The sequence below is a fragment of the Malassezia sympodialis genome, genomic scaffold (genome assembly GCF_000349305.1).
Source record: "Malassezia sympodialis ATCC 42132 genomic scaffold, msy_sf_5, whole genome shotgun sequence".
NCBI classification, from domain to species: Eukaryota; Fungi; Basidiomycota; class Malasseziomycetes; order Malasseziales; family Malasseziaceae; genus Malassezia; species Malassezia sympodialis.
This window is the reverse complement of record NW_017387803.1, coordinates 199,925-225,242: the sequence shown is the minus strand read 5'-3', so window position 1 is coordinate 225,242 and position 25,318 is coordinate 199,925. Positions and strand designations below refer to the sequence as shown.

Sequence of the window (25,318 nt, the reverse complement as noted above, 5' to 3'; positions counted from 1 at the left end):
TGGCTTCACGTGACTACTCCACCCACCGGCTGCGCCCCATCGGGGCACCGCCGAGGCGCCGAAGCACGGCGGAACCCTTCTGCTCTACGTAATTAGCCAAGGCTTCCGTCAAATGCCCTAGAATGCGGGGACATGTTGGTGGTAGCACTATGTATAGCATACATGGATGCAGCGCCCCATCTTGGGACTGTTCGAGCTCTTATCATAGCCTCCACGTGATAGCTTATTGAGCAGGAAAGCCTCAATGCATCTCTGCCCGTTACAGTATGGCAGCTACCGATCATAGCGAGAGTGAGCCACTGAACTCGGAGCAGCTCAACTTTACGTATGGATCCGCACAAGATCACGAGAGCCACACTCCGAAGCATGCGCCATCGCTACTGCGGACGTTGCTTCCATGCATGGCGCTGTGGTGCATAACTTTCATTTCCAGTCTGGATACCACAATTGTGGCGATGTTATTGGGGAACATCTCGTCCTACTTCAAAGCTGCGGAAAAGTCTTCGTGGCTAGGATCCACGTACTTATTGAGTGTTTGCTGCACGGCACCACTGTACGGTCGTCTGTGTGACACTTTCGGCCACAAGCGTAGCCTGATCCTAGCCGTGTCCATTTTCTTGGTCGGCACCTTTTGGTGTGGCGCATCACGCAGTATGAACGAACTGCTCCTTGCAAGGACTTTTGCTGGTATTGGCGGCGGTGGCCTGAGCACCATTACCAGTGTCATCATGTCGTCTCTCGTGCCTCTCCGGTCTCGTGGCCTCTTCCAAGGCATGACAAACATCATGTATGGTCTAGGCGGTGCGACAGGCGGACCTCTTGGCGGTATTCTATTGGATATTGTGGGGTGGCGCGGGTGCTTCTTCATCCAGATACCCGCTCTTGCGATTGCTCTTACTCTCATCTTTACACTCATTGAGCGCGACGAGGCCGCCCATTTTGCTCCAGATGAAAATACGTGGACAAGAATCAAGTCCGTTGACTTTCTGGGACTTATCTCCTACGCGATGATACATATATCTGCCCTGGTCGCGTTGGACCTGATCAGCACGCGCATGATGGCGGTTACCAGTGGACCGGTGCTAGGCTGTATGGCCACGGCCCTGCTGTGTTTGGTCCTATTCATGTACTTTGAATGTCGTGCCAAGTTGCCGCTAATCTCGTTTGAAGTTCTGTCTCTCCGCACTGCTTGGTCGAGTTTGTGGGGGTGCCTATTCCTCACGATGGCCTACACTGCCTTTAACTTCAATTTCCCTCTCTATTTCCAAGTGGTTGGCCAGATGGCCCCCTCTGACTTGGGTATTCGCATGATTCCTGCCGGTGTTACTATTGGGTTTTCAAGCATTATGGCGGGTCTTTATATTCGCAAGCACGGTCGCTACTACAAGTGCTGCCTGCTCTTTATCTGCATTGCCTGCTTGACTTGTATCCCCTTGACGACCTATCGCACCAATCCCCCCACGGTCTCCCCCTTTATCCTGAATATCTTTATGACTATGGGCCAGTCATGGTACCTGGTTTGCTCCCTGATCGCTCTTATCCACACTGTCAGACCGAACCAGATCGGCGTTGCTACGGGTATGAGCTACTTGTTCCGATCAGCCGGCCAAGTGATGGGCGTGGTGATCCCTGGCGGCATTTTCCAAGTGAACCTGCTGCGCCAGCTTCAGAGTCGAATTCTTGGACCGGGTTCCGACGATCTGATCTCGCAACTTCGACATGACTCTACGCTCATCCCCCAGCTTCCTACGGAACTTCAAAACGAAGCACTGGCGTCCTACGGAGACGCGCTGCACCTGGTATTCATCTTTGTGAATCTATGCTACGTGGCTTGCATTGCATTCTTCATTTTCGTGGAGGACGTGTCTTTGGAGGAGCATCCCAACGACCGAGACGAATAACCTGCTTCGCGTCTATACATCTATTTGCTGTTTGATCAACTTTGCCATTCGTCCTGTCGAAAGTCTGTGACCGTGGTCTCTTGTTTCTCACGGTACTCGGCCTTCTCGACATCGTCCAAGCCATCCTTGTGGACGCCAATCGCGAGCGAGGGAACATCTGTAAGGAGGATGGGCGGCCCTTGGAAATGCTTGTGACCCCATAGCAGATACCAAAGAAAGCTAATAGCAGCAAATCCGGCGAAGACCACGCTCGCGTAATTCATAGACGATTCGTCTAGGTCCTTGAGGGACGTCGGCATGGACAAGAGGAACACAGCCAGCACAATCCAGCAGATCGTCACTGTATTTACAAAGAAACCCATCCGTCCGAGCGAGAATCGTGCACCCAAGACTTTACGGCGCCTGTTTATTAACGAAACCAGAATCGGGAAGGCATACGAAGCCGACAAAGAAATGGTAGCCACGCCTGTGAAGCTGTTAAATGCCGCTTCAGAACCAAAGTAAATGAGCCCCAGCAGTGCGTCAATGACGGCCGACAGCGTGAGGGCAAGAATTGGCATATCGAAGCGTTTATCAATTCGAGACCAGTACTTTGACCATGGGATCGCACCGTCTCGCGCGAATGCGTAAGTGCACCGACTAGACGCCGTCAGAGCGCCAATACCAGCAAAGAACCAGATCCCCAAGATGAGAAACAGCAGTCCAAAGCCGCCACCTGCGCTGCCGGTAGCATGCTTGAATATTAATCCGATTGGCTGGCCACTCGTAACATTCAGAAGAGCGTCGACATCAGGTAGCACAAAGAGAATAGGAATCAAATATACAAGACCAGTCACACCAGCTGCCACGACCGACAACACGATAGCCTTGGGAACTTCTCGCTCAGGGTTCTGGACCTCTTCGCACATGGCAGCCACCATGCCGTACCCCGTCAGCACGTATGCTGGTTGCATCAGTCCGACGAAAAAGCTCCAACCTGTGGGCCACCCAGATTGCGACGAATCATAATGGGCAAAAACATACTCAGCATCGTGCCTTGATGGCGCCATAGTGAGAACGACAATCATGATTATGATTATCGAGCATCCGGTCCAATACACACAGATCGTGTTGATCTTGTCCAAGTACTTGGCGCCAAAGATATTGACTAAATAACACACGAGCGTTACGCACCAGAAGCACAAGACTGTCTGCCATGCATTGGCCGAAAAGTCTTCATTCCAGAGAGAGATGGCGCTAAGAATTAATTGGGCCCCGCCGAAGTTAATCGATAGCGTGACAGTCCAGTTTCCCACAAGCGTGAGCCAGCCGGTAACCCAGCTGCAGATCGGGGCCCACTTCTTTGACGATAGTAGGGCAGCCCAAAAGTAGACCCCGCCAGCTGTTGGATATACGGAGCAGATTTCGGCCAGAGACAGCGCGATGGCGATGGATATCAATGTGACTAGCACCCAACCCCACAAGATCGTGACAGATTGGCCATTGACCAAGGAGACAAGGAATGTGGTGCTCAGTCCGTATGGAACTGCCTGCACTGATTAGCGTCTCGAACATACCATTATAGCGAATGAAAGTCCCATGACAGAGAACATACTAAGTCTTCTGGGCAGCTCATTCTGATAGCCGAGACGAGCCAATTGCTCGTTCGCATTGACGGATGGGGCATCCGCAACGACGCCTCTCTCAGACATCTGGGACGCTTCCTAAGAAGGGAGCTGGCTCTTTCTTATTCCACTGTTAAATCCCATGGCCATAATCTATCTCGGTTCCGATAAGCGGTGCCCATATCTCAGGCGGCGTGCCCTGTCCATGGCCAAGTGGAGTTACGCCGTTATCTCTGATGGCTTTAATTTGTTTTGTGCGTATCACCGCCGTTCTCACGTGCATCCACACTGAGGCCTAGCAGATCAGCCGCCATGCGACTCAGCACAAGCTTTTACGTAGGTACTCTATCGTCGGTACATTAGATAGCGGTAAGTATGTTTCAGCATGAACACAGAGAATGACGTTGGAAAGGCCGACGCAAATTCAGCGCCACTCAGCCTCGTTAGCAGGCTGAGAAGCCATATACATAGGCTGGGCGGTGCTGCTTCCAGGCATGGCAGACGGGCTCATGGGAGCGGACTCAGGCAACATGGCACTCGTTGAGGGCATGGCCCGCGCATAGTCGTTGGCAGAAGATACCATCGGCGCACGCACTGGTGAGTCCGCACTGGCCAATTGGTCCGCCGGCAGAACCTTGCGTCGAGGCGCCTGACCAGCGCCGGTCGCCTTTTGAGCCGCCTCATCTTGGGTGGCTGGAGCTGCCAGACCACGCGACGGGTGCTCCACCCGTTCCCGCGGCTGGATGCTCCAGTCATATACATAGTCATACTGGTATCCCTCCCGAACAAAGAGGTCACGGAAAAGTTTGCGCAAGTAGCTGTAATCCGGGCGGTCGTCAAAGCGGAGGGAGCGACAGCAGTTGAGGTATATGGCCATCTCTGTCGGGAAGCCGCGGCAGAGAGACTCCGTAGGCGTCATCATCTTCTTTTCCATGATGCGTTCATACTTTTGCTTCTTGGTGGCAGCCTTAAGTCCCTGCCAAGGTAGCGAACCCCGCAAGAAGTACATCATTACATAGCCCAGAGACTCCAAGTCATCGCGACGAGACTGCTCCACACCCAGGTGTGTATTGATAGACGTGTAGCGAGCCGTGCCCGTGAGATTCTTGTTCTCACGGTAGGGAATGTGCAGATGCGTCTTTGGGTCACGGTACTTTTTGGCGAGACCAAAGTCAATCACGTTGACTTGGTTGCCGCGTTTGCCAATGCCCATAAGGAAATTATCGGGCTTAATGTCACGGTGGATAAAGTTACGTGAGTGGATGTATTCGACGCGCGAAATCATCTGGTCTGCCAGCAGAAGCACTGTCTTGAGCGAGAAACGCCGGTTGCAAAAGTTGAACAGATCCTCTAGCGACGGACCAAGTAGGTCAATCACCATCGCATTGTAGTCGCACTCCTGGCCATACCATCTCACAAAGGGCACGCCCACACCCCCCGCAAGAGTCTTGTACACCTTCGCTTCATATTCAAGTTGAGGGTGCTTGGCCTTTACAGACTCCAATTTAATGGCAACCTCTTCGCCACTAATGATATTCACGCCAAGGTAAATATCACCAAAGGAGCCAGATCCGATCTTCTTTCCAATACGGTACTGCATAATGTTAGTTCTACTGTCACGGTCAACTCGGTGACATACCCTGTCAAAGGTTAGCATCCAGTCCTTGAGGCCGTTCGATGACGACAGCCACACTCTCAAATACGTACTTTCCTCCAACCCTCAGATCCATGATGAGGACAGACGGCAATGAAAAAGGGCAGAATGTGTGGGCCGCTACAGCCTCCTTGCTGTCCGGTCGTCAGGAGGGACGGGCTGCGCAACCGCGCGGCGGATCGGTTGGCCAGCGTGCTCGTAGGTTCTGTTCTGCACCTATTAGGCTCAACTCACCGTTACCTGGGCTCCGTGGAGCCAATCGTGATTGACGTCCGAATACCCACGTGATGTCTGCCGGGGGGATCGTGCCACGGTGGCACGGTCAGGGCTATGTAATCGGCGCGTCGACGGACGATAGACGGATGACAGGCTGTTCGCAACGTGGGTAGGAGCGCTCCCGACGGGTTGGCCCAGGCAGGTATATAGCATCATGGAGGGTCCAGAGGCCTCGTAGTCGACATATGTGGCAAGGTCTGGTAGCGAACAGGTTTGTTATCGCCCACCATTTCCACGCGCCGGCATCGAGACGTGCGTGCAGCTTTCGCCTTCTCGCCGCCAAGTTCAACGTTGGCGGATGCGCAGGTAACAGATACGGCCTCTAGTTCGAGTGCCTATCGCTTTCACGTACCTCTTTCTTCATCTGGCAGCTCAAAGTGGCATCGTGCGGGGATGCGGGGTACGGACCAGCGTCTCTTCGAGAGCAGCGAGGCGTTCGATGAGCCCTATACCATTGATGTACTAGCACCTGCATATGAAGGCCAGGGTCTGTCTGGTGCATCGCCCTATCGCCTTACGCGCGAGGAAGTGCTCAAAGGATTGGCGAACCGGTTTGTTCATTCCACCACCTATCTCTATCTCTATGCGAGCATGGCGGGTCTGTCTTTCCTGACCGTGGCCATGTCCCTGCTATGGACATGTCCTGGCCCGTCGTTTTACATTCTCGAGTTACTAGTGAATATGGCCCTCGTGGGCGAAGTGGGTGTGCGTCTCGTCGCTTTTGGCAAACACTTTTGGAAATCGACGTTCAATGTGATCGATCTGTGCCTAGTTTTGTTGTGTGTCTTTACGCTCATCGTGTTGTTTGTGGGACACGGATGCTCACCCCTGTCCGAGAGACCCGGCATGGGCGAGGAGCTGCTGGATAGCGTGCTCCTGATCGTACGCAATGTGGTACAATGCATGCGCCTCTTGGGTGTGATTCGCCGCAGCCGGCTCAACGTGACGAGCCGCATCACCTCTATCGATTTGAACGATGCACAGGGATTCAATCTGGACCTAGATCTCGAGGAAGAGAATTCTCGTGCACAGCAGCGCATGCAAGATGGACTTGGCGACCATGCCGGCGAGTTCGGTTGGAATCCCTCTCCTTCCTCGTTGGAGTCGGCGGGGCAGCCCGCCCCGGAGAGCATCCTCACGATGCACGGGCCGGGGGACGATTTATAGCAGCACACGGTCGATGTGGAGAATGCCTAATGACATCCACGTCGGTGCCCCGCGGGGCGTATCAGCACCTGCGAAGTGAGGAGGATATGGCGATGCTCCTGGATCGCTATGATAACTTTTTGTTTGACTGTGACGGTGTGCTGTGGTCGGGTACGGAGTCGCTACCCGGCGTAGCGTCTGTGCTAGAGAAGTTGCGGGCGCGTGGCAAACGCATCCTCTTTGTGACTAACAATGCGTCCAAAAGCCGTCGTCTGCTGATCGAGCGTATTCAGCAGGCCGGCATCCATGCGGAGATTGACGAGGTCTTTTCCTCTGCGTATGCATCTGCCCTCTATTTGAAGCATGTCTTGCAACTGCCGCCCGACCGCAAGGTGTATGTGGTAGGCATGGCTGGCCTCGAAGAAGAGCTACATGCGGTGGGCATATCCTACCTGGGTGGCACGGACCCCGCTGACTGCGCGCCGCTGCAGGGTCTCGACTTCTCGCCGCTGCACGCGGACGGCGCGATCGATCCGACGGTGGGTGCAGTGCTGTGTGGCATTGACACGGCCCTCAGCTACCCCAAGCTGGCTAAAGCATTTCGCTACATCACGCGGCCCGGCGCCACAGGCACGGTCAAGGCGGGCGAGCTCGGGGGTGGCTGCCACTTTGTGTGCACCAACGAGGACGTGACGTTCCCAACGAAGGAGGGACTCTTCCCCGGTGCCGGATCCGTCTGGGCCGGTCTGCGCGACTCCTCCAGGCGTGATCCTATCGTTGTGGGCAAGCCGAACCAGCCCATGATCGACACCATCTTCGCCAGCAGCGACTTTGAAAAGTCACGCACGATCATGGTGGGCGACCGCCTGAACACAGATATTTTGTTTGGACAACGTGGTGGTATCGACACGATGTTGGTCCTCACCGGTGTGAGCCAGCTAGAGGACGTGGCTGCGCCGGACGCGCCGGCCGTACCCACGTATGTGCTTGCCGGCCTGGGATCGCTAGACGCTGTAGCTTAGTCAGCGACGCACGCTCCTTCGCTCCATGGCCAAGGTGTTGGTGTATAACGGCGCGCACGCGGGCGCTGCACACTCGCTCGTCGGTGTATTTCGCCAGGCAACGGGTGGCCATTATGATGTACAGGCGGTTACGCTCGAGGCGCTGCATGCTGCGCCCTGGGAGGCTTCCACCTGCATGATCGTGCTGGGCCCCATCGATGCGTCCGATGCCCTTTGGCAGCCGTCAGATGCGAGCCGCGCTGCTCTGGCGAAAATACGTACCTGGACCGAGTATGGTGGGATTTTAATGGCAGTAGGGGAGGCTGCGAATCACCTCTGCTTGGTCCTCGAGGCCAGCGGCGCCTCGAGCGCCGGGGCAGCCGTGACCGTCCCTCACGGTCAGGGGCACCTGCTCTTGTTCCGGACAGCGAACCCTAGCGCGGGGGATCTCGTGCCTTTTTTGCGGTCCTTGAAGATTCACTGCGGCACACAGGACGCGCCCGCACAGCAGCTGTCGCCGCTGTATGTGACAGCGCTGGCGGCACCCCTGCTCGATACATGGCTCCAGCACCTGCTTGCGCCAGCCTCGCGGACCGGCACTCCGCCCACTTGGCTGAAAGAGGCGCCTACGGCACTTGCCGTTTGGGAGACGATACCGGCTGCGTCGGTCCTGGAGGCATGGGACGCGACAGACGCGCTCGCTGTTGTGGCGGTGCGACCGTCCGAGTGGGCCGACGTTGCGCCCCGGACGCCCCACTTCCGAATGGACATCTACTACGAAGCTCTCAGCGCGGCCCGGGCGCGGTCCTCTGTACTGCCGTGGCCGTCGCCCCGGTCCTTCCAAGTGTCGGTGGGGAATCTCCTTGTGTACGGCGAGCGGGTCTCGAGCACACAGACCCTGCTCGAATCGGACCGTCACCTGCTTCGCGCCTGCCCGTCCGGCACCACGGTGATTGCGACACACCAGGTGCGCGGCCGTGGCCGGGCGCACAATGCATGGCTTTCGCCGCTGGGCTGCCTGCCTTTCTCCACGACCGTGCACTTGCCTCTGCACATCGGCAACAAGGCCGTGTTTCTGCAGTACCTAGCGGCGCTGGCCATCGTATACGGACTGGAAGCAGCCTATCCTGCGATCCAGGGACGCGTGCGTATAAAGTGGCCCAACGACATTTATGCCCAGGTGCCCACCGCGCAGCTCGGGAGTGTGTGTCTCGCAGCAGACGGCCAGCCTCGGCACTTTGTCAAGATCGGCGGCATTCTCGTCACGGCCGTATGTGAGGGCGATACTTTCTATGCAATCGTCGGCTGCGGCGTCAACTGCCTCAATGACGAGCCGACTACGAGCATCCAGGAGCTGGCGGCCCAAGCTGGCAGCACCGGCGTCTTGCTCGAGTCGTGCGCTGGCGCGATCCATGCCGCGCTCGAGTCCTTGCTGCGTGTGTGGGCCGACCATGCGCACTCGTTTGCACCGTTCGTGCCGGCGTACCGCCGCGCATGGCTGCATTCAGATCAGGTGGTGACGCTCGTCGGTGCGCCTGGGCCGCCCAGGCGCATCGTAGGTGTCACAAGCGAGCACGGGCTCTTGCGCACCGTCCCTGTGGACGCAGCGGTGCATGCGTCCGACGCACATGCGTGGCTCGCTCCGACGGTGCCCGGCGCCGTGGATGTGCAGCCGGACGGCAACTCGTTCGACTTACTCGCGGGGTGCGTGCGACCTAAGAACTAAGGGACATAGTGGTATAGGTGCGTGCTCGCGGACAACTCGATACAATCCTGCGGTAAGTAGCGCATCGTACCTTGTCGCACAAGCGGTCCAGCGCACCTTGCAGTTCGTCGGCACTCGGCACAAAGCTGCGTTAGGGGGAAGCACATACCGTGAGCACACGTGCTCTTTCATCGCGACCGTGAGAGAAGCGTGCGACTGTGGCGACGCGGCTTTGAGGAGGCGCATGGCCGTCGCTTGGAGCACTACGTCGCGGTCCATAGTGACGGGCTGCTCGTCACGTAGTGGCGCCTGCGTCTCTTCCTCGTCCTCACACTTCCACAGCACGACACAAGGATTGTCGCTGTCGAGCGCCTCGTTCACATGGAACGTGCTCGTATCGCACACGTCCGACCCGGGGGAAAGCTGGCGCAAGACGCGCGTCGACGCCGGGCCGCTCGTGAGACTGTGCAGGACGCGCCGCAGCATCGCCGGCTCCAGGCCAGTGGCGTTGCGCAGCTCCGCCAACGTGCGCGGCTGCATCCCCTGGAACTGCAATAGCACCACAGCCTGGGGCGCGCTAGCGTGCAGCTCCTTGATGCCTGCTGCGCCGAGGTCAGCACGCAGCTCGACCGTATCGAGGCCATGGTGCCAGCGTAGCGAGCGACTCGGGTGCTGTTGTCGGTAGTACGCCTCGAAGCGCGCCGCCTCGGCCTCCACGGCGGCCGGCACCGCCACAGGCGATACATGCTCCATCGCTGGCCAGTGCGCTTGCGTGAGTACGTGCATGGCCACGGGAAACGGCGCCCGTGCAGCGTGCTTGGACGCACTCGACCAGGCTGCCTGGAGCAGCTCGGATGTGCGCTGATCGTGCCACATGGTCTCGAGGCGGTGGGTATAGTCGGGTCCGCATTCCTGCCGCAGCAGCGCGAGCATCGCCTCTTCGGCGCGCGGCGATGCCGCCAGCCTTTCCAGAAGTCGCTGCGCGAGCTGCCGCTGGTACAGTCGTTGGAAGAGGTCCTTGTCGTACAAGCACCGGAACAGCGACACGATCGGCTGCAGCGTGCCGGAGACATCGTCCGATGCCCATGCACTTGCGTCGCGCAGGCGCTCGTCCACAAGCGCCACGAGTCGCTCGACCACGCGGTGGCGGCGCACATTGATGGCCGACTCCAGCGCATCATTCACCGCGTGATGCAGCGCCGCACTGTCTCGCAGATGCGCCACACACAGTGCATGCCACGCGGTCTGTGCTGCCATCAGGCGGGGCAGCAGCGTGGCGGGCTCCGCCTCCATATCGCGCGCCACCTGCTGCTGGACATGCTCACGGACGGCGTGCCGCAACGGCTCCAGCAGGTGTGCCTCACAGCTTAGGTCGTAGAGCGCTTGCAGGTCACTCGGTGCGTGCTCGCAGAGCCACGGCACAGTCTGCGCCCAGCTGGCGAGATGCGGCTGCACCACTTCAGCCACCACGACCTCGGCGGTGCTGCGCTCCTCGGCGCCGGGGACCCAGCACGACCATGCACGTTCGTTGCGCACAGCCGCGAGGACGCTGGGAATCTGCGCTGCACGCACGTCCGTCGGCACAGGAGCGGCCATCGTTGCGCTCATGGCGCGATAAAAGGGCGTCGCCTGCTCATAGAAGAGATGCACATCCCATGCGAGCTCCGCGGCGGCGTGCATCGCCTGCTGAAGAAGAGGCGCATCCAGGCGGTGCTCGCGGACCTCGCGCACAAGAGCATTGAGCGCACGATGCAGCTGTGTCTGCCGTGAAGGGTGGCGGAGCACAGCATGCGCGCATTCGACGCACAGCGCGTGCACGTCCCATGTACCCTGCGGCTCAAGTGCTCGTGCACGCACAAACAAGGGCTGCACGAGCATGTGTACAGTGCGTGCGCGGGCTACGACGGCGCACCACCGCTCGATCCACCTTTGCAGCCACAGCGGGGCCGGCTCGGACGCGGCGCACGCGGCGTCTTCCAATTGCGCCTGGACACAATGCGCCGTGTGGGCGTGCATCTCCTTGGCCAAGGGCAGCACTACTGCGTCAGGCTGCACATCCATGGCCAATACATCTTCGAACAAGCTCTGGAGCGCGCGTGTCGGTGGCGTGCCTCCCACGAGATCCGCCACGACCGCCGCCCACGCCGGCAGCAGGTCGGCCGTTGTAGACGAAGATGGCTCCGTGAGTCGTATCTTCCTCGGCCATAGTGCACTTCCCTGCCCCTCGTCGGGCAGCTGCGCGCCAGCGTGCGCGCGCAGCGTCTGCAGGAGCATGAGCGTGGTCCGGCGGCGTGCGGGGTCGAAGCGCCGAGGCTGCACGTGATGCGCCCCCAGCGCGCGGCTTCGCGGCGGTGATACACCGCTGGCATTGCGATCGCCGCCACCGCCCTAGTTTCGTAGCGGCGATGAAGATCACCAAGGCGCCGAAGCGCAAGCCCGAGGTACCGGCCGACTTGGCCGCCTTGGGCACGCGCATGGTCGAGGCGCCCGAGCCTGAGCTGGCGGGCCTGCTGGCTAGCGTCGACCAGTGGGTCTGGCCACGCGGCGATTTGTACTCCTGGGTCGCCGTGCTCAATCGGCTGGACGATATTCTAGCGCGCATATGTACGGAGACGCCGTTGCGTCCGTTCCAGACGGCGCCGTTCGCACCGGCGAACCGCACTCTGCTGCTCGCGATCCTCCATTTTGCGCGGCTGCTCCTGGAAAACTGCATGAACCGCAAACTGTATGCCTCGTATGAGCACCTGGACACGCTACTCGGCAGTGACGATGGCGAAGTGCTCGAGGCGCTGCTCTACCTACTGCTACGGCCGGCTCAGCAGCACACGGGCTCCGGCCGTCACGAGTTGGCTGTGGACCATGCGCGGCTGGCCGTGCTGGCGTCGGCGTGGCCCCCGCGCGACCACGGCGTTGAACTAGCAGATGCTGCGCAAGAGGCTGCGGCATTTCCCGCTGGTATGCAGAGCGTGCAAATGCACTGTCACCAGCGGCCCGGCGGGGAGGAGCCCGGGCCTGCGACGCCTGTGCGCCACACCCACGACGAGCCGTCCGACTGGGTCTATGTGCACCATCTCGACACCGAAACACGCTCTGCCGGCGCGATTGTGCTGGCTGCCGACCGCCATGGGCGTCTCTCGGAAGAGGAGCGCTTTGAGCTCTTCCACAAGGTGCGTGTCGCACTCGCCTTCCGTGCATGGCCGTCGCGGCAGCAGGCCATCGTGTGCCGTCTTCTGGCCATTGCATGCTTTGCGCACACCGCGCCAGAGTCGGCTGTGAATACACGTCTCTATATGGTCGAGCCCTCGCTTGTGTCGCGCACCGCCGCGTTGCTGGAGCCTGCGCGCCACACGGGGTACTGGGTGCAGAGTGCTGCGCTGTACGCGCTGGATTCCGTCGGCCACTTTCGCGTGCGCCTCGGCGAGCTACTTACCGCGGTGAATGCGTCTGTGAGCCACGGCCTGCTCCTCCAAGTCCTGCTCAACACTCAGGAGGCACTCCAGGCCAGCGCCGACGGACCAACGCCGCCGCTGGGCACGCACATGGATGCGTTTGTGGACGCGCTCATGACGCTCGTCGCGAACCTCACAACGACCGTGTCGGGCAGCACGATGGTGGTGAGTGCGGGACTCATTCCACAGCTGCTGGAGCTTGCGTGTATTGTGTCGCACACCAATGCACTTGTGCAGCGTACATCAGCGCGCGCCATTGGTCTGCTCGACAGCCTGCTCTACTCGTACCCGCCGGCGCTCGAGCAATTCACCGCTGCCCGGGGCATGGATGTGCTGGTGGCCCGAACTGTGCAGTGTGTCGACGATGCCGTATCTCGCAATGCACCGCTTCCGTTTGGCGCCACGAATGTGCTGCGCCAACTGTTGCGCCTGTTCCACCATCTAATGACGACCACCGGCTTGGCTGACGGGCTGCGCAACCTGATTGACACGCCACTTGTGCCGGCACTGCGCACGATCATGGAACAACGTGCCCTTTTTGGTACGTCTGTGCTGGCGCAAGCCATCACGATCATGGCCTCTTTCGTGCACAACGAGCCGACGCAGTTGGTCACGATCCAGGAGCACAAGCTGCCGGATGCCTTTTTGGGTGTCGTACAGGATGGTCTTGAGCCGAGCTTTGAACTGCTCAATGCCCTGACCACGGCCATCGGCGCGTTGTGCCTGAATGAGGCAGGGCTGCACCATATGACGTCACAGCCGATCGTGCCTCACGTCCTGCGCGTCCTGACGGATGAGCGCTACCACCGCGTGCTACTGGACCGCGACAATGCCAATATCTTCGGAACGGCCGTCGACGAGCTCGTGCGGCACCATCCTAGCCTCAAAGAGGGCGTGCAGACTGAGCTCGTGCACCTTTTAGATGGCCTTGTGGCGATGGGCCAGGCCTTCTCCCCCCCGACCGAGCCGGCCGCGCGTGCTCTGTACGAGCTGCCGTCCAGCGGAGACGCCGTGTCGCCGCAGCCCATTTCTACCGCCGAGCTCGTGCTTGATGAGCCGGATCAAACCGTGCCTGAGCCGGTTCCCGGGGACGCCAATGCGCCAGTGGCCTCGTTCGATGTGTTATGTCGCTTTCTTGAAGGCTTCTTTCGAAACGCAGCGCTCTGCCGCGACTTTATGCGCAGCGGCAGTCTTGCACGCCTGCTTGCCTTTCTTTCGACGCCATGCATCCCCTACCACTTTGGTACTTCGACGCCGGCTGACTCGTTAGTCATGCTCCTCCGCACTATGGTCGAGGAGAGCCCTAGCACGGTACTGAGCGCGCTCCTTCGTGACGTGCATCAATCTATGACCGAGATTGCGTCGCCCATGCTGGCGCTTCTCGAGCCGCATGCGCCTGAGCTTCAGCCCCGCTTCCGTACGTGGGTGCGACTGCATACGCGCCTGCACGTCCTCACGGACGTGTGTGAGACGTTTGTGCAGTCGTTCATGTTCCCGAACGCGAGCACCAAGGTGCCACTCGCGCTTTTCCGCGCGCTGAGTGAGGGTGGCGATGTCGCGACGCTCGCACAGCTTGGGCAACTTGTGCGCATGTGCGTGTGGGAACACTTGCGCGTCAAGGCAGCCTTGCGTGGCCGCGATCTTTCCTCGCATGCTGGTGTCACGGCGGTGCAGTACATGGCCGTGCGCATGCAGGCGTCACTGCAAGCCCTCTTGTCGGTTGTGGCGCGACTGCTCACACCCAAGCGGCACATGGACGCAGAGTTTGCGCGCGTCTCCGCAGCGACGACCGATCAAATGGCGCGTGCTCTGCGTGCCTGGCAGGCCAAGCGCAGCGATGCATCGCCTGGCGATACGCTGGGCGAGCATACGTACCTGTATCTGATGCTCGCGCACCTACTGTACGATCGGCGCCCGACGCATGCCATGCATGCTCATACCATGCTGCTTCATGCGTGGGTAGAACAAGGCGGTGATGCGGCGCTTGGGTCCCAGCTTCACGAGCTGCTGCCGCATCTGGAGCATGATGTATCAGACGACGAAACAAGCGTGGGCGCGCATGCCGTGTGTACACTGCGTGCCTATCTGGACCTGTACGCACGCCTCTTGCAGGCGCGGCCGCTTTTGGATGCGCCGCAGACCACTCACCTCACACGCGACGCGCCTTCTGCGCCCCACAGGCTACTTGTGGAGCTGCGCGCACGAGCGCTCGATGTGCTAGAGCCGCTGTGGCAGGCACCATGGCTCGCTAAGCTGCCACTGAGCCCCGTACGAATGACGGGCCAAGCGCTTGGCCTGATCCTACAAGCCGACCGTGAATCGCCCCCACCGCCCCGACCTACGTCGTCGGTGCCCACCGATCTTCCCTCGGCACTCGCTGCAACGCTGGGTGGTGCGCCGATCCCCTTCCCACCGCGCCCCACGAGCCTCGAGGGATCGTCGCGCATCGTCGCAGACGAAGCACGCCTTGCGCAGCTCGTGGAAATGGGCTTTCCCCGCGGCGCGGCGCGGCGCGCGCTCGAGCGGTGCCACAATAACGTAAGCGCGGCGACTGAATACGTCTTGCAGCATCCTGAGCTGGAAGACGAGCCGGACGCGCCGCCGACAGCACCCGAGGGTGAGGAACGTGCCGAGGAGCCTCGAGAGGCGGCCTCAGAGCCGCCTGCTACGTCGGCTCCGCGCTCGGTCAGCGAGGCGCTTGCGCAAGCGGTGCTGTCTCTTGATGACGGGTCTGGCGCGCCGGAGGCACCTGCTGACAGCGCAACGGGCGGCCCGTCCGAGTCGCAAGAGGCATTACGTACTGCCAAGGCAGCGCTGGATGAGCGCCGCTCAGCGTTCCGACCCACCTTTTTCCCGCGTCTCTTGGCGTTGGCGGATACACACGAACCGCTGGTCTTTGATGCGAAGCAGGTGCTTGGTGCAATCAGCAAGGACAAGGAGCGGGTTGCAGCACTTTGGGAGCATGTGCTGCAGCGCCTCCCTGACGACGTGGCCGATCCTACGCTGCCTACACGCCTGCACTTTGTTGCGCTTCTCGTCACGTACGAGCGTGTGCAGCTGTCGCTCCCCTGGTCAACGTTGCCGCCTCTCGCGCAGCGCTTGCTAGGCTGGGCACAAGCGCAGGCACAGGCCCCGTCAGAGCTGCCGTTCTATGCGTCGGTGCTTATGGCGCTGAACGGTGTGCTTGGCCTTGCAGAAGCACCGAATGATCAGCCATGTGATACGGTCTTGCCCGGCGACCGTCTTGCTCTCTTACGTGAGGCGCGCGCGCAGCTCCTGCCGCTCTTGCTACAGACGCTGGAGCGCGCCCCGCAGTTCTCCGCGAGTGCTCTGCTTGCCACGTATCGTGTGCTTGTGCTGGTGACGCGCGATTCCGTCACGGCCGCGGCACTTGCAGAGGACCAGCAGCTCGCCAAGGTGCTTCGCCCGCTTCTCTCGACCCGCTTCTCGCAGCTCGCGTCTTGTCAGCGCCTCGTGCTGATGATCCTGCGACATGTGGTCGAAGCGGGTGGCACGCTTCTCTCGCTTGTTGCGCACGATATTCAGGCGTGGTTTGCGCACATGTCGCGCACGCGGCACATGGAAATTACGCATCTTCTCAAAGCTATGAGCTACGCGGTGCTGCGCGATCCTGTCACGTACATGCGCGCAGCATCGACGCAGCTCGAGCTCGTGGATGGGTCTGGCAGCCCGATGTCGCATGTGCGATTACAAGCCGGGGCCAAGGTGCCTGCGCTGCCGGACGTGGCCCAGTCGCTATGCGATGGTGTCATGGACACGCTGCTTGGGCAGGCGCTGCACGTGCTCCGCGGCGAGCTGGGACCACTGCCTGGCGAGGCTGCATCGCCAGACGCGCTTAGCGAGGCGGACGCGCGTGATGCCTATGCGTTCTTCCTGCTGCAGGCCATGGTCGAAATGACGTCGTCGTATATGGGCTGCAAGCACAGTTTCTTGCGGCATCACGTCGGAAAGGAGCCCATGCTCGCGCATATGTTGTCTACATGGGTTCCCAGTGGCTTCCTGCACAACTATGAGCCGGACGAGCTGCGGAAGCGCATGGCGCAGTCGAACTGGGCCATGTCGCTGGGCGTGGCGCTGGCAATGGATCCTGCGCCGATGGCGGACGCAACTGCTGTACCTGAAGCTCTTGTGGGCGTGCGCAAGACGCTGCTTGACGCACTACAAACGGCCATCCGCGAGGCGCAGCAGAGCAGCGAGGTGGTAGAGGTACGCTATGGCCGGCTCTATGCGCTCGCGGACTTGTGCCACCGGCTGCTTACGGCGCAGCCTCATCCGAATGGCGTTGTCGCTAAGCGCTCGGAGGTGGTCCTGCACCTGGCCAAGACTATGCTAGAGAAGAACTTTGTGCCGCTCCTCGCGAGTGTTCTAGCAGACGTCGATCTTGGCTTTCCATCGGTGCGTGCGCTGCTCGAGGCGGTGCTGCGGCCGCTCGAGCATCTGACGAGGGCTGCGATCAAAATGGCGCGTGCGCATAGGCATCGGCGACCGGCTGCGGCAGACGGCACGGGCGCACCTTCGGGGGCGGTGGATCATCAAGACGTTGGCTCGTCTGAAGAAGAAGAAGATGATGACGACGACGACGAAGACATGCAGAGCGACTCTCTCGAGGAGGACGGCGAAGGTGCGCCAGACTTTTACCGCAACTCGTCGCTTGGTATGCATACAGGCGAGATGGAGCAGGGCGCGTACGATTCGGCCGATGAGCTGAGTGATGAGGATGACGACGCCGAGATGGAGATGGAGGAGTACGACAGCGAGGAGGGAAGTGAGCTCAGTACGGACGCTGAAGGTCTCGATGGCGATTCGACGCATGTGGTTGAGGTCATGGAAGAGGACGATTCCATGGATGAGCACGATGGATCATCGGACGACATGTACGACGAACTGGAGGATGAGTGGGAGGACGAGTATGACGACGGCCTGAACGAGCTCGACGATGAGGACGTTGACTACGTCATCGAGGATGACAGGTCCGCAGGTGACGAGGGACCCGATGCTGGCGATGAGCATGGCGTCAGTGAGATCCTCGAGGCCCTGGATGATATGGAGGGCGGCCACGTTGATCTACTGGAAGGTGATCAGGCGGAGTCGGGCGACGAGGCCCTCCTTGAAGCTGACGATGCGGCAGAGCTCGACTTTGGCGACGACTCTGTATGGCCCCCACCACGGCACACCGACGACCGCTTCGGCGCCAACTGGTCGTGGACGCAGGCGCCGCGCCCTGGTCGCCGCGACATGACTGGCCCGCCGACCTTCTTCACCGAGTCGCTCGCTCCCCACGGCGCATCGGATTCGGCCGTGCGTCCTACGCCATCGCCCGCGCGTCACCATGACGACGACGTGGCGTTCCATCCCTTGCTGGCCGACGACCATGCGGCGCAAGGCGATGGCGACGGTCCTCCTTGGTCTCGGAGCGTGGAATCGCTCATGGGTGGTCCTACGATGCAGTTCCTCGAAATGTTTCTCCAGCGCAACGTGCCAAGTGGTACGGATGCAAGCATTCGAATTGAGCTCGACCACGGGCACGGCACACCGCGCATGCACATTGCCAATATGCATGGCGATTCGCTGCGCCCTCGCCAGGGGCCGCCGCGCTCGCGTGAGGGTGCAAGTGGTGCTGCCGATGTCGTCGCCGAGTCGCATCGTTTTACACCGCTGCACACGAACGCGCGGCGTGGTGAAGAGGCGCTTATTCTCCTTGGCACAGCGGCCTCAGAGCTGGGCGCCGCGCTGCGGACACAGCTCGTTCATGCGCTGCAGCCGCAGGAAAGCTACCGCACCAGTGAAAACCGCGAGCCTGAGGCAGCGCAGCGTGCTGCCTCTGACACCAAGCGCAAGCATGCCGAGGTCGATCCGGCGTCGCCCGAAGCGCCCCCCTCGCGTACGACGGTATCGCTGCATGGGACGCCCATCGATCTCTCGGATACGGGCATCGATCCGACATTCCTCGAGGCACTGCCGGAGGAACTACGGGAAGAGGTGCTTCTCAGTCAGCAGCTCCACGAGCGTCTTGCGCGCAGCCAGCGGCGCCCCCCGATGGCGCCCGACTTTCTTGACGTGTTGCCGCGCTCGCTGCGTGCTGAGCTGCAGCATGTGGACGATGATGTGCCGCAGGATCGGTCGCGCGCATCTCGCCCGGCCCCCGCGCCGCCCCGCGACGACGCGCACGGCGAGGTTGCCGATCGGCAACGACCTGCAGACAGCACGGAAGCGCCGAACGCTGAGGGTCAACCCCGCAATGCGATCCAGCTCCTCGACCGGGCCGGCATGGCAGCGCTTGTGCGTCTCCTCTACTTCCCATCCATGCATGCTCGCCCCTCGCTCTTGCACAAGGTGCTAGCACATCTCTCGGAGAATGCGCGTAGCCGCACGGAGCTGCTGACACTGCTACTGCTCGTCCTGTCAGACAGTACCACGAGTTCCGGCACCGTGGACCGTTCGTTTGCGGCGATGAGCAACAAGGCTGCGCGCCAGACACCGCAGCGCGGCACGCCTCGCCGTCCAGCGACGCCGAATGCGTCCGGTTTGCTGCCTCCTGCGCTGCCCGCGCCGCTGGCCCTGATGGGTGGTGAGGCACCGCACCTGATTGCGTCGCGCAGTCTTGAGACGCTCACCTACCTAACGCAGGCGAATGACCAGGTGGCTCTGCACTTTTTGAGGGAGGACAAGACGCGCAAGGGCACCAAGCGCATGCCCGTGCAAATCCTGCTGAGCTTGCTGGAAAAGGATGCACTGCTCGAGCATGCATCCCTCGTCAATGCCCTGGTGCAGCTGCTTCACATGATCACCAAGCCGCTCGTGGCGTCACACCAGGCGCCAGACGGCAAGAGTGCCGTGCTGGATGGGCCGCACGCGGGTGTCGAGGTCGCTCCAATCCCAGCAGAGCGCCTTGCCGCATTGGTCCAGCCGCTGAAGACGCCCATGTCGTCGCGTGCCTTCCAGCACACATTGGGTGTGGCGTCCAATCTGGCTCATATGCCCGGTGCACGGGATGTGATTAGTGAGGCACTACAGCAGGCTGCGACGCGTGCGTCGAAAGCGCTCGTTACAGACTTGGACGCCCTCATCGAAACGCTGCCGCCCGCAGAAACAAGTGACGAGAGGCCCCAGAGCGAGGCGCTGTCCAACCCCGCACTACCGCCTCCACCACCTGCAGGCCCCAGGACGGCAACCTCGTTGCCACTCGCCAAACTCGCGAGCCCGACGAGTGCACAGGCTGAGTTTTTACGGTGCTTGCGCGCGCTGGACTATCTGTATGTCGGCAAATAGAGTACAAAACTAGTTGGTGGAAGCCGGTACGCCCGCATCGACTTCATCGACGATCGGCTGTGTTGGTACAGCGGTCTCGGAGGTATCTTGCGCCTGCGTCCGAGACACGGAGAGGTCTGTGGTTGAGCTACGCTCCGCCGTAGCGTCTGAAGCCACATTCGCGTCCCCCTGGCGCATGCCCAGAAGGAGACGCAGTGTCTCGTTTTCTTGACGGAGGTGCTCTAGCTCAGTAGCATGCTCCAGAGCGTCGTTACTGCCCAGCTCGTCCTCGCCATCGAAGGATTGGAGCGCGCCGCGCACAAGGTCTCCAAGACGCTGGTGCATATTGTACATGGCATGGCTCTCACGCTCCGACGCCTCATCTACTTTGCGTGTCTGCGCCTCGAGGCGGCTCTCGTAGTAGGCAGACAGGTCCAGGCCATGCTGCTGCGCCGCATGTGAAAACGCGCGGAACTTGCCCATGACCGTCTCGAGTGTGCTTTCACACTCACGCAGTAGCGTGCCAAGTTGCTTCGACTCGTGCGAGAGGAGAGTATTCTCGTTCGCAAGCTGTGCATTCAGCCGCTCTACCTGCGTGAGAAAAGCCTCTTGCGATAAGTCCACATTAAAGCGGCGCAGCGCATAGCCCGTTTTGGAATGAATGGCCTGGCCTTGTAAATCCTCCAACTGCTTCTTTAGCGACTCGACGAGCTTCTGATTCGCCGCCACTTGCGCAGATAGATCCAGCACGAGCGACCACAGCTTCTCGCTTGGGTCCCCGCTCTCCGCCGGCATGATGAGACGTCGGCAAGACACAAGCGCCCGCGGCTTCTGACCCACCTCCACACTGGCCGTTCGACCATGGCATCTAGAGCCGCGCCGCCCGTGTCGGCGCAGCTCGCTGCGCTCACGGCATGGGTGCAGGCCGTGTGTGACGTGCATCACATTGATGATTGTAGTAGTCTTTGCGATGGTAAAGCCCTATTCGAGGTCTTGGCCGGCGTGTACGTGTGCATAACTGACACAGTGACGATGTGTACTTTACGGCCCCACAGACGTGCTCCTTGGACCTTTTATTCCGTCGTTTGCAGACATAGTGTGTCGCATGAGCTTACACAGCTATACAGAGGAGCTTGGCATGTCGCAAAATGAACTTCCGGACATTGATACCCGGGCTGCTTCCCAATCTCCGCCAGCCCAAGACGAGCTCGTCAAGCTGTTGCGCCTAGTCGTAGGCCTTGTCGTTAGGAGCGAAGACAACAAAGAGCATGTCAATGCCATGCAGTCCCTTCCCTACGACGATCAGGTCACGATGATGAGTATTGTTGAGAGTTTGCTTGCCGATCCAGCGCAAACTCCTAGCCAAGAGGGCGCACAAGACGCGAAGGCTTGTGTGCGCACAGGTGCCGCAGATATACCGGAGGAGATGGAGAAGGAGATACAGGCGCTTCGGTGCGACTTTGAGCGGGCGACTGAACGCTGCCAGATACAGCATGAGCGTCTCGTGACTATGGAAGCTGAGCTGCAGCGTGTCCAGGAAGAACACCAACAACTTGACCAGCTTGTCGAATCACTCCGCGAGGTGGAACGCGAGCGCGATGCTCTGCGGGACAAGCATGACGAATGGAGACACATGGCCGAACTTACAAAGAAGCAGGAACGCCAGCTGGACGTGCTTCGTGATCGCGTAGGGGAGACAGCAGAGCTGCGGCGCCAAGTCCGAGAGCTCGAGTCAAAGAATACCGAGCTGACCAATGCGGTCAACAGCGCTGCTAACCGATCAGCTATGGATCTTACCGACAAAAATTGGTCGGAAAGACGCGCCATGGAGCGAAAGTACGCAGAGCTTCTAGAGGCCCACGAGACTGTTTGCCGGGATCGTGACAAACTCGAGTGCCGATGCTGCAAGCTTGAGGAACAGCGTCGCACGGATCAAGAACAACTAAGTACTCTCTTCGCCCGTATACGCTCCTTGGAACTGGATGAAAGTTTACACATGTTATCCCTTGTCCCGGAAACGAGGGAGCCACCAGCAGCAGAGCCCGTTCGAAAAGCTGCCCTAGAAGCTGAATTAAAGCAATTGCAAAATGAACAGGACCGCTTGCCGTCCTCCGACAACGAGAATCATTCTCACGCCGTTATTGCTCCTATTTTCTCAGATACCAAGCTAATGCGGGACCAAGCACGCCTCAAAGAGGCAGAAACTCGCAAATTACTGTCGCAGCTTGAAAAAAAGATGGACGAAGAGGACGTGGTGCTGCTTGCCGATATAATCACCGAGTCTTTTGCTCAGCAAGACCTCCTTTACCAGCGTCTCCAAGCGACCTCAGAGGAACTGGACAAGGTACGCGGCAGATCCTAACTGACGGCAGCGAGAAAAATCTGTAACACCAATATCAGATTTATCAGATGTGCAGCGCGAGTGTAGTGCGCTTCGGCAAGAGCTCATGCTTATGGCCTCAGCCTACCAGAAGCTGAGCCTGCAACTGTACTGTGATACTAGTGGAGTCTCAGCAGCCAATAGCCCATCTGCAGCACCGGCGCTACCTGAGCTCCCTGCGAATGGCACATCGTGGCTTTCACGCCAGCGCAATGCTTTAGCACAAGCGCTGAGTTTGTCCAAAAACCCCTAAGTTGTACCTATAGAGTAGCTCGCGTAGGCTTCTAGTCTGTGCTCGATCTATGTGGAGGACCACATGGCGTTTTGTCATACAGAAGTCCCTGGAAGGGCATGGACGGTCCAACGCTGCAGGCCGACTCCCATGTGGAGGTAAGAAGAAGCGCACGGAACAATAACGAAACTTTCTTGGGCTTTCTACTGGTCGCTGGCACGCCGTGGAAGCGGCTGCCGAATGTGTGGGCCATACTATAAAATGGAAACCCGTGAGCGCCCCGTCTCTCAACCAAACCTAATTGAATATGGGAAAGGCTGTTGGTATTGATTTGGGTACCACCTACTCTTGTGTGGCCGTCTGGCAGAACGACCGTGTCGAGGTCATTGCCAACGACCAGGGTAACCGTACGACTCCTTCGTACGTTGCCTTCACCGACACGGAGCGTCTGATCGGTGATGCCGCCAAGAACCAGGTGGCTATGAACCCCCACAACACTGTCTTCGACGCCAAGCGTCTGATTGGTCGCAAGTTCAACGACACTGAGGTTCAGTCGGATATGAAGCACTGGCCGTTCTCGGTCATTGACCGCTCTGGTAAGCCCGTTATCCGCGTCGAATACAAGGGTGAGGAGAAGATCTTCACTCCTGAGGAAATCTCCTCGATGGTCCTGCTTAAGATGCGTGAGACCGCTGAGGCTTACCTTGGCTCGGACGTGAAGGATGCTGTGGTGACTGTCCCGGCCTACTTCAACGACTCGCAGCGCCAGGCTACCAAGGACGCTGGTGTGATTGCGGGTCTCAATGTCATGCGTATCATTAACGAGCCTACGGCTGCTGCTATTGCCTACGGTCTCGACAAGAAGGACGAGTCCGAGAAGAATGTACTTATCTTCGACCTGGGTGGTGGTACTTTCGATGTGTCGCTCCTGACGATCGAGGAGGGTATCTTCGAGGTTAAGGCTACCGCGGGTGACACGCACCTTGGTGGTGAGGACTTTGACAACCGTCTTGTGAACCACTTTGTGCAGGAGTTCAAGCGCAAGAACAAGAAGGATCTGACCACAAACGCTCGTGCTCTGCGTCGTCTGCGCACTGCTTCGGAGCGTGCTAAGCGCACTCTCTCGTCGGCTGCCCAGACCACCATTGAGATTGACTCGCTCTTTGAGGGTATTGACTTCTACACATCTATTACTCGTGCCCGTTTCGAGGAGCTTTGCGGTGACCTCTTCTCGCACACCATTGACCCTGTCGAGAAGGTCCTCCGTGATGCCAAGATCGACAAGGGTTCGGTCAACGAGATTGTGCTGGTTGGTGGCTCGACTCGTATTCCTCGCGTGCAGAAGCTCCTTCGCGACTTCTTCAACGGCCGCGAGCCCAACAAGTCTATCAACCCTGACGAGGCCGTTGCCTACGGTGCTGCCGTCCAGGCTGCCATTCTGTCCGGTGACACTTCGGAGAAGACGCAGGATCTGCTGCTGCTCGATGTCGCCCCTCTTTCGATGGGTATCGAGACCGCCGGTGGTGTCTTCACTCCTCTGATCAAGCGCAACACGACTGTGCCTACGAAGAAGTCGGAGGTCTTCTCGACGTATGCCGACAACCAGCCTGGTGTGCTGATCCAGGTGTTCGAGGGTGAGCGTGCCCGCACCAAGGACAACAACCTGCTGGGTAAGTTTGAGCTTTCGGGTATTCCCCCGGCTCCTCGTGGTGTTCCTCAGATTGAGGTCACTTTCGATGTCGATGCGAACGCCATCTTGAACGTGTCGGCTGCCGACAAGACGACCGGTCGCTCTGAGAAGATCACTATTACCAACGACAAGGGTCGTCTGTCGAAGGAGGACATTGAGCGCATGGTTGCCGACGCTGAGAAGTACAAGGCTGAGGACGAAGCGGCTGCTGAGCGCATCAAGTCGAAGAACGGTCTCGAATCGTACACTTACAACCTGCGTAACTCGCTGAACGAGGAGGCCTTTGCCAGCAAGCTCGATGCTTCGGACAAGGAGACTCTTAAGAAGGCGATTGACGAGACTATTGAGTGGCTCGACAACACTCAAGAGGGCTCTATTGACGAGTACAACGACAAGCAGAAGGAGCTTGAGGGCATTGCCAACCCGATCATGCAGAAGGCTTACAGCGCTGCTGGTGGTGCTCCCGGCGGTGGCTTCCCTGGCGCCGACGCTGGTGCGGCCCCTGGCGCTGGTGGTGACGATGGCCCTCAGGTTGAGGAGATCGATTAAATGTCGACACATTTTAGCTGCATACCATAGCATACCAGTGTAATTTGAAGGTTACGAATTTAAGAATGTGTAAAAGTGCGTGCTAGTTCTCCACATAGACATATGTATGGCAACGGGTCAGGTTACTGATCTTAAGGGTGAGCACGTAGATGGCGTTGGTTATCTGGGTGACATCGATTGTGCAATTTGTCTCGAGCCTGTAGAAGATCGCTGTATCTTGCCGAACTGTTTCCATTCATGCTTGTACGTACACGCTACCTAACCATAGCTGCTTCAACTGCATCTTACTATGGACACGTACGCAACATGGCTCAAAGACATGTCCGCTTTGCAAGACACCGATGGGACCGCACATCCTGCATGCACTGGATCCAATAACACATCGTTTTCTCATACACTCACTCTCCAATGAGGAGCAGCAGTCTCCGGGTCCAGACGACGCAGCCGATGATCCCCAAGCCT

At 59.4% G+C, this 25,318-nt stretch overlaps 10 protein-coding genes across 10 annotated transcripts; 6 read left to right on the top strand and 4 right to left on the bottom strand.

The window, feature by feature from the left end:
* Positions 1–728: 728 nt before the first annotated feature.
* On the top strand, positions 729–1,901 carry MSY001_1294 (uncharacterized protein; the record flags this gene model as incomplete). Its single annotated transcript, XM_018886409.1, has 1 exon — positions 729–1,901. The coding sequence occupies one exon, from the start codon at positions 729–731 to the stop codon at positions 1,899–1,901; it is 1,173 nt and encodes a 390-aa protein (XP_018739886.1).
* A 35-nt stretch (positions 1,902–1,936) lies between these two features.
* Positions 1,937–3,592, bottom strand: MSY001_1293 (uncharacterized protein; the record flags this gene model as incomplete). The annotated part of the gene is made up of 2 exons (XM_018886408.1): positions 1,937–3,430; positions 3,458–3,592. The coding sequence occupies 2 exons, from the start codon at positions 3,590–3,592 to the stop codon at positions 1,937–1,939; spliced, it is 1,629 nt and encodes a 542-aa protein (XP_018739885.1).
* Positions 3,593–3,929: 337 nt separating this feature from the next.
* MSY001_1292 (uncharacterized protein) lies at positions 3,930–5,105 on the bottom strand (the record flags this gene model as incomplete). Its single annotated transcript, XM_018886407.1, has 1 exon — positions 3,930–5,105. One exon carries the CDS (start codon positions 5,103–5,105, stop codon positions 3,930–3,932), a length of 1,176 nt encoding a protein of 391 aa, XP_018739884.1.
* Positions 5,106–5,828: 723 nt separating this feature from the next.
* Positions 5,829–7,603, top strand: MSY001_1291 (uncharacterized protein; the record flags this gene model as incomplete). Its single annotated transcript, XM_018886406.1, has 2 exons — positions 5,829–6,510; positions 6,540–7,603. 2 exons carry the CDS (start codon positions 5,829–5,831, stop codon positions 7,601–7,603), a joined length of 1,746 nt encoding a protein of 581 aa, XP_018739883.1.
* Positions 7,604–7,628: 25 nt separating this feature from the next.
* On the top strand, positions 7,629–9,308 carry MSY001_1290 (uncharacterized protein; the record flags this gene model as incomplete). Its single annotated transcript, XM_018886405.1, has 2 exons — positions 7,629–7,860; positions 7,897–9,308. The coding sequence occupies 2 exons, from the start codon at positions 7,629–7,631 to the stop codon at positions 9,306–9,308; spliced, it is 1,644 nt and encodes a 547-aa protein (XP_018739882.1).
* A 130-nt stretch (positions 9,309–9,438) lies between these two features.
* MSY001_1289 (uncharacterized protein) lies at positions 9,439–11,561 on the bottom strand (the record flags this gene model as incomplete). The annotated part of the gene is made up of 2 exons (XM_018886403.1): positions 9,439–9,503; positions 9,620–11,561. 2 exons carry the CDS (start codon positions 11,559–11,561, stop codon positions 9,439–9,441), a joined length of 2,007 nt encoding a protein of 668 aa, XP_018739881.1.
* Positions 11,562–11,692: 131 nt separating this feature from the next.
* On the top strand, positions 11,693–19,977 carry MSY001_1288 (uncharacterized protein; the record flags this gene model as incomplete). Its single annotated transcript, XM_018886402.1, has 2 exons — positions 11,693–19,878; positions 19,914–19,977. 2 exons carry the CDS (start codon positions 11,693–11,695, stop codon positions 19,975–19,977), a joined length of 8,250 nt encoding a protein of 2,749 aa, XP_018739880.1.
* Positions 19,978–20,035: 58 nt separating this feature from the next.
* On the bottom strand, positions 20,036–20,800 carry MSY001_1287 (uncharacterized protein; the record flags this gene model as incomplete). Its single annotated transcript, XM_018886401.1, has 1 exon — positions 20,036–20,800. One exon carries the CDS (start codon positions 20,798–20,800, stop codon positions 20,036–20,038), a length of 765 nt encoding a protein of 254 aa, XP_018739879.1.
* A 66-nt stretch (positions 20,801–20,866) lies between these two features.
* MSY001_1286 (uncharacterized protein) lies at positions 20,867–22,367 on the top strand (the record flags this gene model as incomplete). The annotated part of the gene is made up of 2 exons (XM_018886400.1): positions 20,867–21,009; positions 21,125–22,367. The coding sequence occupies 2 exons, from the start codon at positions 20,867–20,869 to the stop codon at positions 22,365–22,367; spliced, it is 1,386 nt and encodes a 461-aa protein (XP_018739878.1).
* Positions 22,368–22,924: 557 nt separating this feature from the next.
* On the top strand, positions 22,925–24,856 carry MSY001_1285 (uncharacterized protein; the record flags this gene model as incomplete). The annotated part of the gene is made up of 1 exon (XM_018886399.1): positions 22,925–24,856. One exon carries the CDS (start codon positions 22,925–22,927, stop codon positions 24,854–24,856), a length of 1,932 nt encoding a protein of 643 aa, XP_018739877.1.
* Between the last annotated feature and the right edge of the window lie 462 nt (positions 24,857–25,318).